Below are 18,484 nucleotides of genomic sequence, written 5' to 3' on the forward strand. Positions count from 1 at the left end.
TCCTAATTACCTTAGCCACAGCCAGAAATCACCTACGAGAGATACCGACACGCGCACGCACCACACAAAAGCGTCAGCTCCAATCAGCGCTGTTGGCGAATCTCGATGGGCTACCGAGTTGAGTTTACACGGCCATGCAGACATTGACCTGACCACTGATGGGGCATACGGAGTACTCAGTGTATGAATACTGCGGCCCGGCTTACAAAGTCAAAGCAACATTCAAAGGGCGTCAGCCCCTACCATCGCGAGCACTCTTCCACCGAAATGCCGTAGAGCGCGTCCAACGATGATATCACCCCAATTTCGCTGTCGGACTACTGATCGAGAGCCGACGGAACTTCCTGCCGAGGTCGACAACCTGAGCTCCATCAGGTATCCATACAGGAACGATGGGCCTCTGGACGGGTCGTTCTAGGGTCCTCAGAATCCTCCCTAGACAGTGACCTCATACACACTCAGAGCCCAAACCCCAGTGGCTCAGTGGTCTTTGCAAGCCTGGAGCATGACAAACTGTCGCTGAGAAAGGGTTCATCCTCCAACTTGGGTACGGATACCGCGCTGCAACTTGTCCGCCGACGACGGGCTCCCGTGACACTCAGTGGTTCCTCAAGCCCCGAGATACCGAAGTGCGCCCCCTCAGATTCCGCCACGAACTCCGCTTCAGGTTCAGAGCTTTGTTCCTGAATTACAAAGGTCAAAAGAGACGCTCGACGGGACGCTTACGGACCACGGCATGCCAGTTGCGCGTCTCCGGCGCTTCCTTTTCTCAGAGGCGATTTCTCAGCCGCTCTACCTAGTTTACATCTTTGTCAGCCGTCTAATAAGCTACAGTGATACGGGTGCACCAACTTGGTTTTGGACTCTCACAAAACACGGACGTCTCGGGGACAATGGAACAGATCGCATCCGGTGGATTCAGCCACACTGTCACCAGCATCCATCTCATTTTACGTATCCTCTACGGAGTACCTATCTTGGATCCACAGACCAAGCCTCACTCTTCGATAATCCTCCAGCTCGATATTGCCATCTTGTCCCTCCTTCCACGACCCGAGGGTGCCGTCTGCGCGTCTTGTCTATCAACTGCTTACGTGGTTGCACGTTGCATCCTTTCTAAAAAGACGCAGTCGTCTCGCAAATAAGCACAAGGCCATTCACGCTTCAAATCATTCCTTAAACATAGAGAATGATATTAAATGTTTGCGAAGCATGGCTCTTGCCTGGTCTTCAAACACATTACACCTGCTTGACCTTCAAATAGATGCCTCGAAACATCCCAGGCGAGAACCCTGATACACTTTTGTGAGGTCAATCATGTTGGAACGACCTGAGGCAGTACTTTCAAGCTAAACCCCCACACGCTGCATATCTTCATTGCGAGAAAGGTGCACAATGTGCACAAGTCACCCAAGCAGACCATGGATGCTCTATACTTTGCTGGAAGTACCTGGCCCCAGATAAGAGGGGAGCACCAGAGCAAAGTGTCAGTATCAAGAGGGCAAGGAGTACAGGGGACACAGGACAGGGAGCACTCTGTTTGTCAAGAAGTATACGGAAAACGCTGCGGGAGAGACAAGCAGCCAATCAGTGCCAAAGGTCCTGGGCGGCTGCTGTTGCTCATTCGCCTGATGGTCTTGGCTTCTTCAGTTCAATACATGGGCTATATGTACCGACTCGTCTCGCCCGCCGGACTGCACTCGTGGCTCTGTACTGGGCAGAAATGGAGACGGCTGGGCGCGCGGGAGACCGACCGCCAGTTTAAACCCCGGCGACTACGAGATTTGTTCCGATTCGTACCGAACCTGCAAGCTTTGGCATCATTGCCCAGTATTTCCTCAAGTACCTTGTCAGGCTTGTCAAGCAATACTCCGGGCGTACACCAAAAATGGCCGGGTTGATGATATGCTCCCTCAAATATCTCACAACTTCTCCCCACCAACGGATATTCATAGCTATGAATCTTCTAGAAGTTGGGGGCCGGGAATGGCATCAAGTTTGCTGAAGGGGGGAGGGAGAACGTGAAGATCCGAGTCTGCTTGCCTCGAAATGCCGTCATCTGGCCACCGCCCCCCTTGTGCAGTTCGCAGGCATCACTCGGTCTAGCTGCAAGCTGCAGGAAAGCCTGCAGCTTTACTGGTATTGCCATGTCACACACCTCCGTCGCAGCCAGCCCCGCTCCGCCCCGCGGCAGACCTTCATTGGAGGGCTGTCCTCAATCTGTCCAGCATTGCCGTCTTGGATGCAGGCCAACGAACTCAGATTGTCGTTCGGCGGCAGGGCAGCGTCGATGAAGGGGAGATAAAGAGGGGCGAAGAACACACAGCTGGCGCTCATTGGACAAACTCTCACCGTTGTCTGTCCGAAATCTCATTCGCCCGAGGAGCTTACTCCGAGAGCAGAACAATAGCGTGGAGATCTGTTCTCCAAGCTAGGACGGAATTCTACGATATCCGTACACATGATCGGATTCCGTGCAACAGGTTCGTTGTCTTACGGAGGACTGTGGATGTCCCTCGTGAAGCCAAAGACTTGCGTGTGCCTTGCAAAGAGGCACATATGTTGTTTCCCAGTTCGTACGGGATCGCGAGTAGGCTCTTAACATCCTAAGCCCCCTGTGATACGTGATCTTCTTTGACCAATGAGCGCCGGGTTCTCATGCTCTCAATACGTCTCAAGCCTCGACAAAAGAAATCAAAGAAGCAGAGGGATGCTCTCCTATCATGTGGCGGCTTGAAGACTTGCGTCTCCACAGCGCCGTGGCATGAAAAGCGAGGCTTCGTTTGCGCATCCCCTTAGATTCTCGGATTCGCTCGATTCGGCCCACGAGATAAGGAGTTTTCGCAAAGGCCTATGCTATGACTGTATCATGTTCACGATGGTTTCAACGGAGACACGCTGCTACTATTGAGGGAGAACGACGACGGTGAGTTGCATGACACCGCTGCCGTGGTTTGCCGCGCGGCTGATGCACACGACTCAAGCAAACGGTGAGCTGGATTACAGCTCAAGCCTCGAAGTTCGAACAGCGCGGCGCGCAACCCAATATTCGTATGACTCTTTTCAGCTACACGCCGTTCTAGCCTTTCGGTAAAACTCGCTTCGACATTGCACCGGACCATGAAGACTTTTCGCTGATGGTGCGCATTCGATCTCGAACAACACACCATACTGGTTTTCAGATACACAAAGTGCGACACACCAAAGGAGTCACCGAGACAAAATTTGGTTGCCTGCTGAAAAGAATCGGTTGGCCCAGGCCAACCAAGGGCCTCGAGCGGTCTAAAGCGGAAGGCTTCGAGAAGATCGCGGCTTTCTAGCTCGACTGGCACACCTCATCTGAGCGACAATCTCGCTCTTTTTCAGCATGACTAAGGCCCAGCGATACAAATATTCCCTGATATGGCTCGCTTACGGACATCGGCGATAGCGAGGAGTCCTTTCCGTGATCTTCTCGTGCCCTCTGGAGTCGGGAATCTGGAGTCTGGAGACATTGAACGTCCCACCCGGATCACCCCGCGTGTTGGTGAATGGGGAGATCTACGGATAGACATCACTCGATGGTGATGTTGAGCGACTTGTTTGCGAGAAACGCAACGCAGACCCGTGATGCGGAGGTTTCGACATGTGGAGAGACGTCTGCCGTTATTCCGTCAGCGTGATCCCACGGAACACCGCTTGTCAAATCGAGAAATTGTCATTTGTCGACGCCATTTACTCATAAGTCATCAACTGCGGGGACGTGATTACACCACTAGGCTTCAGTCACGCTTCGTCGCCGGCGATTTGCCGTCACTCAGGTGAGCTAGCGAGTGAAGTTTGGCCAATATTGACGTTAGACAAGCTGTTGGTGGCGGACGGAACCCCTCATTTTGCCCCCCCCCCCCCCCGCCTGGCTAATACTATGTGAACTGGCAAAGTCGTCTGAACGGCCTGCTGTTCAGTAACATCAAGAGGAGGCAAGCACAGTAAGCGGCAGTCCAAACGTATTCCACACCAAGGTATGGAAGGTGGAGAACAGTCCGCTGCCCCGGAAGTGTCGGTGATTGGGACGTTTGTCTTTTTGTTTCCTGTAAGCAAGACGTGAACTAGCGTGAGCAGTCAGATTGCCTACTAGCATCTCGTCCCCTCGATCCTCGATTCTGCGAGGCCATCACTCAGACAGCTTGGCGCTAGCGGCGCAGCCTGTGGGAACTTGAGCCTGGTTTCACGGCTATCCGTGAGCTGAGTTGTTGGAGAGACGCGACAGCGGCACCTCGCGTGACCCTTCAGCTCTGCAGGCGGCGTTACTAACGATATGGGGGCCATTCCAGCCACGTCCCAAAGTCCGACTACCTTCGTCGTCATCCGTAAGGTATTATCTATGGTATAATGGAGAGACGCTGGCGTCGACGATGGGGTTCCGGAGGCCTATCCGAAGAATCAAGGTCGAGGCGTCCACTTCCACAGCCTTAGCAGTTAGATACTCTTAGTCGGGCACCGTTGATGAGACATGCTCGCATGGAAAACGGACCCGGAGAAGAGTTGATGGGCGAATCACCTTGCCACCCTGCTTCAACAATGGATCTATCTGTCTATTCCTGGTGACCGCTCTCACCCACTTGTTACGGGCGAGGGATCACCGAGCCCTTTGGGGGCCCGTCCTCCCAAATCCTGAACCAGGCAGCAGCATGGATTGGATGTCATCCACCCGTCTGCAACCCCAGCTTCACCGGCACCACAAGGCGAATCACCAAGGGAACAGTAGGAGGGGCCTACAGAGTATGGATACTGATTGGCCTTTTGGCTCGGCACGACAGCCTATGGGGACCCTTCAACAGGTCATTGTCAAACAGGCAGCCCAGCCATCCCTCATCCATTGTGCAATTCTTCACGCGCAGGCAGCTGAGCAGTAGCCTTGCATGGGCTTACGGCGTGAATCTCATCTCAGATCTGATCCCCCGGGCGCCAGCGGCTAACACACAGCTCCGGTCTTAGTCTAGACGTCATGAAGCGCGAAATCCCTTGAACAGTACGGAGTAGGGTTTTACAAAATGCGAGGACGAAAGTGTCCCCCCCAGCCTCGGGCAAATGACTCCCTGGGAATCTCGGGACAGGGCTGGACCAGCCTAGCGACGCGGAGCATCGTGTAAACTTCACAAGTTCGCATCACCGCCGTCACGCCCTTGTCGAAACCCGCCAGGTAGCACCGCGTGCACGCAATCGCTCCAGCGGCCTCAGGTTTGGGAAGAACACTGTGGATTCTGCAAGAGGAGGAAATGGACCGGTGTCGGCGATAGAGGGACAGCGTGGGCGATTTAGTCACCGGTTCGCCGACGTGTCAACATGGAAGCGACCTATCCTCTCTGTCATAGAGAATGACTCTTACGATGTGCTGTCCTTATCACCGCAAATATGGCCCGTTGCGGGGGAGACAAGTCCGAAGAGGTAATTTTACTGGACTGGACGGTTGAACCTACGATGCCTCTTTCAACCCGACCTCTCCCGTAGAAAGCGAGCCCGAACGATCGGAGGCAGAAAGGGCCAAGGTGTTCCGAACTCTTTGTCGAAACCGTGTCGATTAGCTGCAATGGTTCCCGCTTTGCGCAATCCGAGACTCCACCGCCCACCTATCCGGCTCCCGCGTGACAGCTTGCTGGAGTCGCTGCGGCCCTGCGGCCATTTTTGAGTCTTGGCCTCTGTCCCCTCCCCGCCGGATATGCTTTTGCCCCAGATCTTGGGTTTCGCGCACGACTCGCGGTGGGAAGACTTGTGTCCAGTGACGAAGTCTCTCGGCTCCTCAGGGTCCCTCTTTTTTTCTTCCCTTAATTGTAATTAGAGTATCGGTACACTTTTAGCACGCATTCGAACGGAGTCCACGATGCTCTGTCTTTGCATTCGTAAGGGACCCCAGGTGCTGGTAACCGAGGCACACGGCGGACGCGGCTGTCCCCAGTGAAGGTAGGCGCGCGTACGCAGGCGCAGGCGCAGCAGGAAAGCCAGCCAGCATTCGAAAGCAGAAAAAACGTAGAGATTTAGAGTAGGTTGGCTGCCCGCGCTTGATTCAGCCTCCTTTTGTGGCTGTGTTTTTTTTTCCTTGCTGCGACGAACATGGGAAACGTAAGGCTATCAAAGAAAAACGCATGCGCCTTACGGGCTGGCAGGCAGACTACAGGGAACTATGACAATGATTGTGGGATTTTACAAAGGTCATTTACGGATACGTTACGGAGTACATTTCATTGCGGAGCGGAGTCCAACATGAAGACGCCACGATCACGGCACGGCAGCATGCCAACGTTCATAGCCGTGTACGAAGATGCGAAAAGGAAAAGTGAAAGTAGGCTTTTGGCTTTCCGGGTATGCGGCGCTTGCGTTTGGCCAAGCCTTGTACTTTTGTTGCGTATGACATAGGTTCGGCAGGCTGTCTTGCAGGCTGGGCGGTATAATGTCTTTCAGCCGCTTTTGAGGGGTCAGGCTGCGAGGCTTTGTTGGTTGGTATGTAGGCTGACTTTGTTATCTGGCTAAGGCTGATATTGGTGAAATCGAGGTTGGGAGCCTGACATGGAGTTGGTGCATGGTAGCTAGGTTTTTTGCATCGTCTGCTTCGTTGCTTTTGATGCGTCATATGTGATCTCGTAATATATGTGAAATTTTCTACAGTTACCGGCTGGTGATTCTCTGTAATAAATGACTTACCTAGCAGTCAGGTAGGCAGGTAGGCAGGTAGGCAGGTAGGCAACGAGGCCGATTCAGGACCGAGGCTAGCTAGCTATCTACCCATTCCGTTGAAGAGTGAGGGAAGCAAGAGGAGCACGGGAGAGTACGGGTAAGCATGTGAATCATCGTCGTTTTGAGGCCTCGTGGTGTTTTCTGCCTGGCTTGGCCGTTCCTCGGGAGGTGACGGGTGAGACGGCCACTTTGGGTTATTGGCCTCGCTTGGAAGCGGGAGGAAGAAAGGTGTGGAGGGACGAAGAGGATTTGTGTCCCTTTCTGTGTAAGTCATGCCTGATTGAAGAGTTTTCCTTGGGTGTCATGGGGGGATGTGATGACTCTTGATGTAAGCTTTCTCTTCTCTGGCGGTCGGAGGGCTTTCGGATCTGGGTCGGGCTGGTGTAAGGGAAAAGGGTATGAGATAGCTCGACAATGACGGCCATGGTTGCTGCGATACTTACGCAGAGTTTTGGCGTGTGGTTTCTGTTTAGGGATGGACATGTTTGCATGCTGAGGCTGTTTGGTTGGGAAATTTGCGAGGCTGGATGTTACATGTCGAGGTCGAGGTGAGGTCTGAAGACTTTGATGGTGGAACCGTAGTTATCAAAGGTGCACAATACTCGCTCTGCTGGAGTTTCCAAGTTGACAGTTATCAGATTACCCTGGCCATGAAACTCGTTTCCTATCCTCCCTTCGCGACGTAGAAGCAGATTGTGCTGCGGAGCGAAGTTTTTGTTGCAAGATGGATTTTAATCTTGATAACTAGTGACGCTGTCCCCAAAACCAATCATGTTGGGAATCATAGGGAAATGTGTTCCCCTCACAAGGGAGAACACTACCAGACGATATTCTGCATGTAATACTGAGGAAAGAGATTGGAAATTGAAGGTATAGATAAACCTTGTAGTAGCTCAAGGAATGAAAATCAGGCAACATAAACTCTCGGACTGAAAGTCATGGGTTCCACTCACTATATTGCTCACTATGTTGCTTCGCCTAAGATTTATAGATGTATCACGACAGCATCGATGCTCGATTCCAAATTCTAAGTCCCCCGAATTGCTGTCCTCTGCCAGTCACATATTCCGCGAAGAGTACTCCATAGCTAAAGGGGTGGAGCATGCAAGGACTACATATAGTGAATCATGTATCAAGACTTTGAGTCGATGCTCCAGGAGCGACTCAGGGGGGCCGACAGGCTAACAGTTAGTAGCACAACAGAAGAATGAAAAAGGTCTTCCCACATCTAATGGTTGCCTTCTTAGACACTGTAGGATCCTGCAAAGAAAGGGTCTCTCAATATTCGCGTCGGGAACTGAGCTCTCAGTACCGGAAATCACCTGAACTACTACTGGAACAGCTTAGTTGGTCGGCTCTGATTCCAATGGTAGGGCTCGTGTCTGGTGTGTGCTTTGATGGGCGCATCAGGGCGAGGAAAGAAGCGTCTGGAAATGAGAACCGTGAGCAACCCACTCGGGATTCCTTATGTTATCTTGCAGATGGGAATGGTGTCATTTCTGTGCGACCAGTATGGCAAGCATGTGCTAAATTATGTTGAAGACGATGTGGCGAGGTCGTGATCATAGTGACAGTGTCAAAGCGTGGTCACTAGGAGCCCAATTACTGGACTCTAGACATGGTGATGCATAAAGTTCGATCCTTTCCTGGTCTCTCTCTGCTCTCGTACGCGTAATGTACCCTCGGCAACAATTGATAGCGGAAGACTGTGATGACGACCCAGCTCCAAGACAAGACACCTCTAGAAGCCGTTTGCGACAGCGTTTCTATGGCAGGGGCCTCTACGTTGCGAGAAGCAGACATAGATGTTGTGGGTTCGCAGCAAGCATGAGCCATCGAATGACTTTGGGACACGCTGAACCGTTCTGCATCAAGTATCGAAACAATGTTTGCCTCCAAAGATCTTTGACAACCATTATGCAGTAGAATGCATCGTAGGCAGGGCGTAGTATCAGCGATTATCAGCTTTCTTAGCTCTTCTTAGACTTGCGACTTCTAAACACCGTACTTCTTATCAAGGGGCCGGCCGTGAGACGATATCAAAGCCCCCTCCCCTTACCATTTGCCTAGTGTCGCTTCACCATTTAGGGCCTCCGAGATGTTGCTACACCTCCGAGATGCAACAACCTTCTGACAGGAAAGAGCAAAAAAGAGGCCGGGTGAAGTGTCCCAGCGCGGACGTGACCTCTGACAGCTCTCCGCTAGCTACACATACCAGTCTAGGCTATTCGCCATCAAGCAGTGCTGCTTCTCATGTATTGCCAGTGGAATAGGTAAGCAGTGACAACTATGTTCATAAACTTCCAGGCTGCTCTTGTTTTGATGATGGTTACAAAGACCTACGAGGAACCTTCCCTCAGCTTTCCCTTGGCGACTTTGAGAGCTGTTTCAACCGCGTATTGAGAAACAACAACCACCGATACGGCCTTCGCGCAGTGGAGAGCCGAGTCAGCATATTCAAATCAACTGTGGGCGGGTTGCCGAGTATGTTGCTGCTCCAGAACCACTTCTTCACCGTGCCTAGCAACCTTGCAGAGGTCACTAATCACTTGATGGGGGACCTTTGTTTAGAGGCTGTGAGATAGGGCAGGATTCAATACAGTCGGTGTAGACCCTGGAGTTGCTTGACTTGTAAAGTCTTTCATCGATGACATAGCGCGCACTTACCATAAGACGACGTGAAAGCACAAGTATCTACACCTAATCATCCTCCTCCTAGGAAAGGAGGCCGAGTATTGTGCTAGACTTCAAACGGAGAATACTGGGCCGGGTAGCGTTCATCGGCGTGGTAAAGGCGTTGTCATCGTGGGCACCCAAGCCCGGACAAGACATCTGCAAGCCAGGCTAGAAGCTAGAGTATTGCACAAAGTGACAGCATGGCCTAAGCCGTAGCATCCCGCAGACCGAGCCTGTCGTGGGAAAAACATCATACAATTGATCAATTACAATGAGCGTGGTGATCCAGTCTTGATTCCATGTTGATAACTACTCTGTACAAACAGCAAGAGACCTCTCCGTGAGAGGCTTGATAGACTTTTTCTCAGTTGCACTTTAAAAGCAGCTTCATTTCTTCCCTTTTGCGTGACCGCTTTGCGTGTGCGTCACCCACGTCCAAATTTTGCAATTTCCCGAAACCAGAACCAAGAAAATACACCAGCAGATTACTCTGCCAAACTGTGGCATGACGCGCTTAAGAGGCCATGTAGGTGCTGGCATCGATACCCTCCTTGGGGAACTCACTAAGAAATGCGTTAGAGACTTGACAAGATAAGCTAAGTGTTTTGAGAGAAACTTACGGAAGAGCAACCTCGAAGCGCTTCTCAATAGACTTGAGAACCTCCTGGTCCTGGTCAGTGCTCACAAAGGAGATGGCAAGACCCTTGGTACCGAAACGACCGGCACGACCGACTCTGTGCAGGTACGAGTCGGCATCGGCGGGCAGATCGTAGTTGATGGCCAGGTTGATACGCTCGATATCAATACCTCTGCCGAAGACATCGGTAGCAACGCAGATACGCTTGTTAAACTCCTTGAACTCTTTGTAACGGCGGATACGCTCCTCCTGGCTGACGCCGGAGTGGACGGCGATGGAGGGAAAGTTGCACTCTCTCAGCAACTTGTCCAGCTCGGTCGCACGGAGGGTGCTCTTGACGAAGATGATGACCTGGTTGAACTGAAGGTCGTCCAGGAGTTCGTTGAGCTTGCGGTTCTTCTCGCGCTCCTCGAGCTTGATGTAGTATTGCTGAAGACCGTGCAGGGTGAGCTTGGTGTCCTCGTCTACATAGTGCTCGGTAGGGTTCTGCATGAACTTTCTGCAGATGGGCTTGATGTCATCGGACAGGGTGGCTGAGAACATCATAACCTGCTTCTGGGTGGGGGTAGCGCGGAAGATCTCCTGGACGTCACGGCGCATGTCTGGTTGATGTTAGAGGTTTGGTCGGCGGCGGGTGTGAGGCCGTTACTCACCGATCTGATCGAGCATCTTGTCGCACTCGTCGAGGACGAAAATGCGGACGCTGCCGAGGCGGAGAACCTTGTCGCGGACCAACGCGTTAAGTCGGCCAGGGGTGCCCACGATGACATGGGGGCAGGTCTCCTTGTTCTTGATCGTCTCGACATCCTTCTGGATGGGGGTACCGCCGTAGAAGACACCAGTCTTGATATCGGGCATGTACTTGCTGAAACGGTTGTACTCGTTGCGAATCTGGAAGGCAAGCTCACGAGTGTGGCACATAACCAACACGGAGACCTCGCCCTGAACGGGCTCAACTTGTTGCAGGGTGGTCAGGACGAAGACGGCTGTCTTTCCGAGACCAGACTTGGCCTGGCAGATGATATCTCCACCGAGGAGAGCCTGAGGGATACAGGTTTGTTGGACTGTTGGATCGCGCCGAAGTTAGATATGTGTTCCAAGAGCAGAAGAACGACGTAGAGGGCGTGCAAAGGGCCCGTCCATCTGCGCAAAGAAGCCATTTTGTCGAGTTGGTCTCCTCCTCCACTACGACAATACGCCAATCATTCAATCAAGATGATGACCGGGGCAGAGCACGAGTCGCGAGCGTCGGCGTCGCATGCGCCCCGTGTCGCTCGCGACTGTGATACAAAAGAAGCCAGACCGCCGTGAGCCAAAGCTCTAGCAGCGACCGACCGACTGAAGTGCACTCGGGAACACCGCAGTGTTCGCGCAGCCTGGGGGTGCTGTCACGCTTCCCCCGAAACGGCCGCTTGTATAAATCCACCTGTCACCGGTGAATTCGCGAGCAGTGCCCGTACAAAAACTTGGATGTCCAACTTGACTCCCGCTTCTCGGTACGTTTTCTTCTCTCTCTTCTTCGATGGCGACGTCGATGGCTTTTTGTTCTTTGTGTGGCTTGCGAGATGGACGGACGCTTTGCTGATGGGGGAGGGGATGATGTATGGGTTAGGGTATCATAAACTCAGGACTGACCCTCCGAAGGATGCTCGAAACCGCAATCGCCAATAGCGCGGAGAAGCTCGGGCTTCAAAAGGAAGTCGCGGAAACCGGTCGAGTGGATGCCGACATAGCTGCCCTTCTTGTCGACGGCGTTACCGGCGGCAGCGTCAGCCTTCTTTCCGTTGGAGGCGGCCGCAGTCTCGTTGGTCTGGAGCTCCTCGTCGGAGTAGTCGATGAGATCCTCCTCAGCAGACATGTTGTCAATTGTCGGGGGTGTCGTTATTGAAGTGTCGGAGAAGAAATGGCCGTTGTACTGATGCGCAACGGCGAAAAAGGAAGGTCCCAAGGCTGCGGATGCGAAGCTTGAGATGTCAGGAGAGGCGTGACGATCTGTGTCGCGTGAAGAGGGAGGGTCGAAAGACTATAAAAATCGCAGGAATGAAAAAACCCGCGTATTCGTGTCGAGAAAAGTGCACGACAGGCGGGGGGGATTAAAAGCGGATGGCAACTCGAGGTGCAGGGTTGGAGGGCGTGATGGAAGGAGGCGCCGTAGTTGATGTGGAAGTGGAAGATCCAAGGACGACGTGGAACTGGAGGCGAAGGGTGAGGCGGGCAGCGCAGGTCAAAAGCTTTCGCGTAAGGAAAGGCGGCTGAGTCTCACCCCCAAAAGGCGACGTCATGTGACCAGACCCGTTTTTGAGAAGACCGTGTCCATCTATGGTCCACACGGTGAACACCTGCCTTTAACCTTAACCTTTGAACTGGAGAAACACTCATGTTTGGCAGCCATACATCCCCACCACCCCTGCAGAAGTTTTTACGACAAGGTCCAACACTGACTCTCGTTGCAACGCAGACTTCAATGCCATTCAGGGTCTGAAACGTGGGACAAATCGCAAGGAGGACGAGCGAGAATGGCAAAGCCCAAGAGCGAAAGCCTGCCAAACCGGCACGCATATACGCGGGTATCCTACCTGCATCAGGCCGCCTCATACCTGGCGACTCTGCAGATCCCGGGCGCCGACTCACTCCAAAACTCATCATCACGGTCTCAAGAAGACGCGCAGCTCGCCAGGATCGAAAACTTGCGCTCGACAAATGAGAAAGTTGCTCGTCGATTTGTCTCTGATATCCGAGCCGTCTCTCTCAAGGCCCAAATTCGCCCGAGCCCTTCGGTCAAGCAGATGATGTGCAAGTTCTGTGACTCACTGCTCATCGAGGGAATGTCTTGCACTACGACGGTTGAAAATATGAGCAAGGGCGGGAAGAAGCCTTGGGCCGATGTTATGGTCATGAAGTGCAAGACCTGCGACAATGTCAAGCGGTTTCCTGTCAACGCGCCCCGTCAGAAAAGACGACCATTTAGGGAACCCAAGACTGTTGAAGGGCCGGACGCAATGATTGAGGACACGACGGCTGAAGCTTCTGCTCAATCAGCTGGAGGTGGATGAGAATTGGCTGCCCTTCTCTTCACCGAACTAAAACACCACCAAGTGATACCTGAGTGGTAAGCTGCTGTCAGAAGGCTCCTACATAGGGGAGACCGGAGCTTTCCAAGAAGAAGCTATGTCGCTCGTAGAGAGGCCAAAAACCTGGCAAACTCTTACATCAGGTATGGTCTTTCTGGGGACAGGAAAACATGGGAATGCCTAACAAGACTATTAGAATCACTCGCAAAGCGCGCAGCTTATAGCTCGGCTCGACTACCAGGTTAAAGACACTCCCAAAAGAAGTGGCAGCTAGATACCCTACCTCAAGCTTAGACTAAAAACATAGAATAAGCTTGGTGCATGGCTATTTATGATTTTTATTCCGGGTCGGACGCTGCGATGGGTTCCAGAGATGTTGAGACATGAGCAATCCTCGATGAGAGTAGACTCATAATGGTCCCTTGGGTATGAGACGCCCTTATTACTATCCATATGGATTTGCCGATCGGGCAAATATTACCAAGGAGATCTTGAAGCTAAAATGTCATGAAATTTTCGCTGCTACCGTTGTACCGAAATTACTTGTTTGCCAACACCTCTACGCCTTAGCATACCGCACGATGAATACCATCCTCCATCTTTCTAACTCCATCTTCGACCCCCTTGGCAGCGCCCCCCTTCTTGTGCTTCTCCTCATCGCCCTTGACGCGCACCCGCCTGCGGCTGTGATGCTTCTTCAGAACCTGCAAATCGATCTGATCATTCTCAATGAGTGTCTCCGTGACCTCGACAATGTCCGTCAACAATCGCTCAAGAAGATCGAACGTCATAGTCTCGCGGACAACGACGCGAAGGATCTCAATCTTTTCCTCATTGGGTGGGAGCGGGTAGTTGGGAATGATCCAGCCCTTGGCGCGAAGCATTAGGGAGACGGTCTCCTGCTTGATGTGTTCGTACTTGGCCTTGAACTCATCCGTCAAACGGAAAGAGACGACAGGCAGGCCAGCAACGTAGTCGGCCGAGGTCTCCCCCGGGGCAGCACTCTCGCCTCCAACGGCGGTGGCGGCCTGGTTCACAATCTTCTTTACAGCGCCGCTGGCTTCCTTGTGAGGTGCACGGCGGTGGATGTCGGAGACGACGGTGTACCATCCCGTGGCCTCGAGGCTCTGAGCGAGGATACGGGCGTTGGAGAGACAATTCTCCATAATGGAGCGGTAGCCGTCGAAGCCTAGGTGGATAAGGTTGTAGTATTGCACGATAACCTGTGCACCTGGGCGGGAGAAGTTGAGAGTAAAGGACTTTTCTGTGCCTCCGAGGTAGTGAAGCTCGAAGATGAGGTCCTCTGGGAGGAAAGACTGGTCGCGCCAGATGATCCAGCCGAGGCCGGCGTAAACAAGGCCGTACTTGTGGCCTGAGACGTTGATTGACTTGACACGGGGAAGCTCAAAGTTCCTGCGGGCTGTAAGTATATGATCAGAAGAGAACAAGCCAATATGACTTACCACTTGGAACCGCCGGCCCCTGCGTGGGTGAAAGGGGCGATGAAGCCACCAGAAGCGGCATCGACGTGAATGGGGATGTCGATGCCAGTCTCTTCCTGGTACTTGTCGAGAATTTGCGAAATCTCCTCAACGGGCTCATAGTGCCCCGTGTATGTGCTTCCGAGAATGACAAAGACGCCGATGGTGTTCTCATCGACATTTTCTCTCACAAGAGCCGGATCCAGACGGTAGTGGCTCTTCTTGCTTACGGGCAAGATGCGGGCCTCGACGTCAAAGTAACGGGCAAACTTCTCCAAGGCGACCTGCGCGTTGGAGCCCATGAGAATGTTGGGCTTGGAGGTGTCCTTGCCCTGTTCCTTGCGCTTCAGCTGCCATCTACGCTTCATGGCGAGACCGCCGAGATGGATGGCCTCGGAGGAGCCCGTGGTTGCGGAGCCGATGGCCTTCTCACCAGGCTGGACACCCCACAGGTGGGAGATGATGCTGATGCAGCGCTGGTGCATCTCCATCATGGCAGGGTACTCATCTGCGTCTGAGAGGTTCTTGGAGAGGTTCTCCTGCATGAGCTGGGTGGCATTGGGTTCCATCCATGTTCCCACGAAACTAGGTTGATATACTGTTAGTGAGAGGATCTTTATTGGAAATGTCGTGAATGCTCACCTGGCTAGGTTCAGGTTGGGTTTGCCATCGAGGTCCAGCTCATCCCTAATCATCTGAAAGACGGTGTCTCCTGGGGCGCCTTCATCGGGGATCTTGTACTTGGGAATGTTGGTTTGACTGGTGTATCGGCTGTCATAGGGTTGGATGTGTGATGATGTGCCATGGCTGGAAGCATTGGCATTACCCGGAGCTGTGATGTGAGTTGCCTGGAGGCGTTGGACAATGTCCTCTGGGTTGACCTGCGTAAAGCGTCAATTCTAGTGCAACATCTTCATATGACGCATCAATCATCGACGGAGGATGCTTGTCGAGACCTACGTGACTTGCAAGAGGCATATTGACGTCTGGATTAGCAACTGTGGTTATGGTATCAAGAGTGTAGATGAAGATTGGGCATGCACTAGAAGAGAAAATGCGATGGATTGATGTTGAGATCAAGATTGCCAAGTCTGGGGGATCACCGCTTGAGGCTTAAATACAACAGCAGATCACGAAGGATGCTGGGCATTGGAGGCAGCTAAGGTGGCCGTCAAGCCGATGATGAGGGATGAATGACGACATACGGTAGACCGAGCGGAGCACGGGAGTTTCCTTATGGGTAAGTTTTGTCGGAAATAGTAGCTCCAAGTGCATGAAAGACACGCCTCATAGCCCCAGATCACGGGCCGAGGAGGGGAGGGAATCGTGATGGGCTAGACAGGAATGATGTCTCTGGCCTCTTAGTGCGAGGACCTCCAGGGTTCTCTGCCAAGGCCATGGCCAACAGCAGTCGATGGTGCAGCATCAGCTCGTCAACTTTTGCTGGGGACGTGGAGCAGGCTCAGTGAATGGGGGAGAACTGGACTGGAGCAGCTCAGTGCCCCATAGGTATGGTCCAATGCCGAGTTTGCCGGTGGATTCCTCTTTCATCGAGTACTTACGTAGGTACGATGACTTGCGTGTCGCGCCAGTGCAGCTGAGAATTGACTTTTTTTTTGCCGAACGAGTAGCGGAGGAGAAGGAGTTTCTGTTACGTGCTATGACATGGCTGACATGTTTGGTGAGGTAACTTGTAAAATGCAGTCAGGTTGGCAGGGAAGGAACAATTGGATCGCAGATGCTCAGGTGGTCTGGCCCTACAGAGTGGATGGGTGACGGCATTTAACATTGGGAAGCTGCGACTTGGGGCCCGGACCTGAACAGCCGGGGAGGCTCCTTCCGCTCTTCCTCCCACTGCTCCAGGAGTTCAGTGACAGCTCGGGTGGGCCCCGTTCCCGTCTTGGCACTGCACTTTCGCAGCAGGTACGCCGGCAGACGGCAGGAACCCAAAAATCGCCGTGGAATCCGGAGGTGATCAGTCTTGCCCGAAATCTTTCTTACCTTACCTTACCCACCTCATGTCAAGCTATCATTGTGTTCTTCCTCTTCTTCTTGCTCAATGCTGTCGAATCCTCTTTCTGGGTGAGGCCGCCCCCTAACGAACTGGAGTCTTCTTCGACGATAGACCTCCATAGTCTACAATGGCTATGGATCACCACAATGCCGATACTCCTTAGGCTACGTCTCCGAGAACGACGCTTCAAGAGTTGATCCGAAAGGAAGCTGATAGTTTTCATTGCAAGATCAGATTATTCAACAAAGCGTACATCCCCTTGAACTGTGTCCGACTACTTGATCCCGGTCATTATCTTCAATGTGTTAGAGCAAGGACAACAACAACTACTGCTTCGATTATGGGGGTTTCAAATCTCCAAATATTGACTGCGAGAGGTTGACACCTCTTCTAATCAACCAGAGCCCTCAAGAAGGTCCAGTACCACCGTATCACGGAGGACCGGTAGTCAGAAGAATAGCAAACAGGAGATGATGCAAGTCTAATGGAAAACCCACCGAGGTCCACGGATACTTCCATGGACCATCGATAACCGACACTTCAAATCCAGGGGTTCACGAGCTAGGACTCCAATCTGTGGATCGTCCAACAACGCGTGTTCGATAAACCTTAAAAGAGTATCATGTCCCGGTGAGCATTCATCGACCGACGACAGTGGGAGAAGACACCATCGGAAATAAGATTAGATTGTCAGCACTGACGGGGGGTTTCCCAGTCTCCAGTCACATTGGTTCATTCACCAACCAGAGATAAGCCAGGCTCTCCCAGAAAGCCCCCGGTCGAAAATCACGACTGGTGATTGGCCGATACGGCTCAATTCGACCAAAGTCCCGTTGCGGTGACTCGCCAAGTTTCGCGCAATGGCCGCGGCTGGGCCGAATGGACGGCTACAGTGGCATTCCAGCATTGGCACGCTGGCAGCTGTGGCTTTCATCCAGACCGAGAGCCCAGGACCCTTGGGACAAGCGGCCTGGCACTTGAACAGTCTTCGAACTGGCACGAATTGGCCACGCGAACTGCGAGAACGATGGCAAGGCTAAACGTGCCAAAGTACGGACTCTCCAGATATCGGACGAAGTTGAATCGTAGCTGTTTGCAGTTGGTCCGTCAATTGTTCGTCCCCCCAACTTTGCTCCTGGACGATCAGCAGTATGCACCAACTCCCGGATCGGTGGCAGGGGCACATCGGCAACTTTGTGATCTGCTGATCCCCAAGTTTCGCGGACAAAGGGTGGGAGGCAGAGCAGCTCGAAATGGGAAGAAGCCGGACAGCCAGAATCCTTTCGTCTTTCCAGCCAGCCAGACCAGCAGGCATCGAGCCACCGAGGCGTCGACTTTGGACCAACAGAGAGTCAGCTTTAGGTGTCCCCCGGCTCCGAGTTGTACTAGAGATTGAGAGGTGTGGATCAGAATTGTCGCCCATTGTCCTTCCAATGTCACCATGTCCCCGGCGAACCATTCTTCTTTTCCCCTCGCCTCCTCCACAGCCCCTCGGATGTCGCTACCCCAATTTAGGAAGGTCGACAAACGGCCGCTGGACCTGCGGGCTGTCGCGTCGCCGCTGCATTTGGTGTCGTGATAGCACGCTAGAGGACCGATTTCTTTCTAGTCCCCTTGGGTCCCCCCGTCCCTTCCAGCGCCTCAAGTCGCCGACAAGGCCCCAAAGAAGAACCCACACACACATACACGGGACGATATTGGGGAGGGATAGATACGGGATAGTGAGGGTAGAGAGTCGGCTCATGGGTATCGTTGGGCGCGCCATTCTTTCGACTCTCTGCGAATCTTAATCCAAAAAACACACAACTGGCACACACTCTCGACTCTGCAGAATCCCTAGGGACTACTTCACGAGTTCACAGAGGCCCAAAGCCAGCTTGCCTCTTGCTGGTGT

The 18,484-nt window shown here is 52.9% G+C and overlaps 5 protein-coding genes across 5 annotated transcripts; 2 read left to right on the top strand and 3 right to left on the bottom strand.

Moving 5' to 3' along the window:
• Nucleotides 1–2,606: 2,606 nt before the first annotated feature.
• On the bottom strand, nucleotides 2,607–2,768 carry CCOS01_16477 (uncharacterized protein; the record flags this gene model as incomplete). Its single annotated transcript, XM_060464613.1, has 1 exon — nucleotides 2,607–2,768. A coding segment is annotated over one exon (162 nt), but the record flags the coding sequence as incomplete, so codon positions are not given.
• A 5,617-nt stretch (nucleotides 2,769–8,385) lies between these two features.
• On the top strand, nucleotides 8,386–8,637 carry CCOS01_16478 (uncharacterized protein; the record flags this gene model as incomplete). The annotated part of the gene is made up of 1 exon (XM_060464614.1): nucleotides 8,386–8,637. One exon carries the CDS (start codon nucleotides 8,386–8,388, stop codon nucleotides 8,635–8,637), a length of 252 nt encoding a protein of 83 aa, XP_060304750.1.
• A 1,264-nt stretch (nucleotides 8,638–9,901) lies between these two features.
• On the bottom strand, nucleotides 9,902–11,882 carry CCOS01_16479 (DEAD/DEAH box helicase; the record flags this gene model as incomplete). The annotated part of the gene is made up of 4 exons (XM_060464615.1): nucleotides 9,902–9,950; nucleotides 10,008–10,626; nucleotides 10,678–11,088; nucleotides 11,660–11,882. The coding sequence occupies 4 exons, from the start codon at nucleotides 11,880–11,882 to the stop codon at nucleotides 9,902–9,904; spliced, it is 1,302 nt and encodes a 433-aa protein (XP_060304751.1).
• A 658-nt stretch (nucleotides 11,883–12,540) lies between these two features.
• CCOS01_16480 (RNAse P Rpr2/Rpp21/SNM1 subunit domain-containing protein) lies at nucleotides 12,541–13,077 on the top strand (the record flags this gene model as incomplete). The annotated part of the gene is made up of 1 exon (XM_060464616.1): nucleotides 12,541–13,077. The coding sequence occupies one exon, from the start codon at nucleotides 12,541–12,543 to the stop codon at nucleotides 13,075–13,077; it is 537 nt and encodes a 178-aa protein (XP_060304752.1).
• Nucleotides 13,078–13,661: 584 nt separating this feature from the next.
• CCOS01_16481 (glutamate decarboxylase) lies at nucleotides 13,662–15,554 on the bottom strand (the record flags this gene model as incomplete). The annotated part of the gene is made up of 4 exons (XM_060464617.1): nucleotides 13,662–14,508; nucleotides 14,559–15,161; nucleotides 15,219–15,457; nucleotides 15,537–15,554. 4 exons carry the CDS (start codon nucleotides 15,552–15,554, stop codon nucleotides 13,662–13,664), a joined length of 1,707 nt encoding a protein of 568 aa, XP_060304753.1.
• Between the last annotated feature and the right edge of the window lie 2,930 nt (nucleotides 15,555–18,484).

This window comes from Colletotrichum costaricense, assembly GCF_030867565.1.
Source record: "Colletotrichum costaricense strain IMI 309622 chromosome Unknown Scaffold_31.1, whole genome shotgun sequence".
Taxonomy (NCBI): domain Eukaryota; kingdom Fungi; phylum Ascomycota; class Sordariomycetes; order Glomerellales; family Glomerellaceae; genus Colletotrichum; species Colletotrichum costaricense.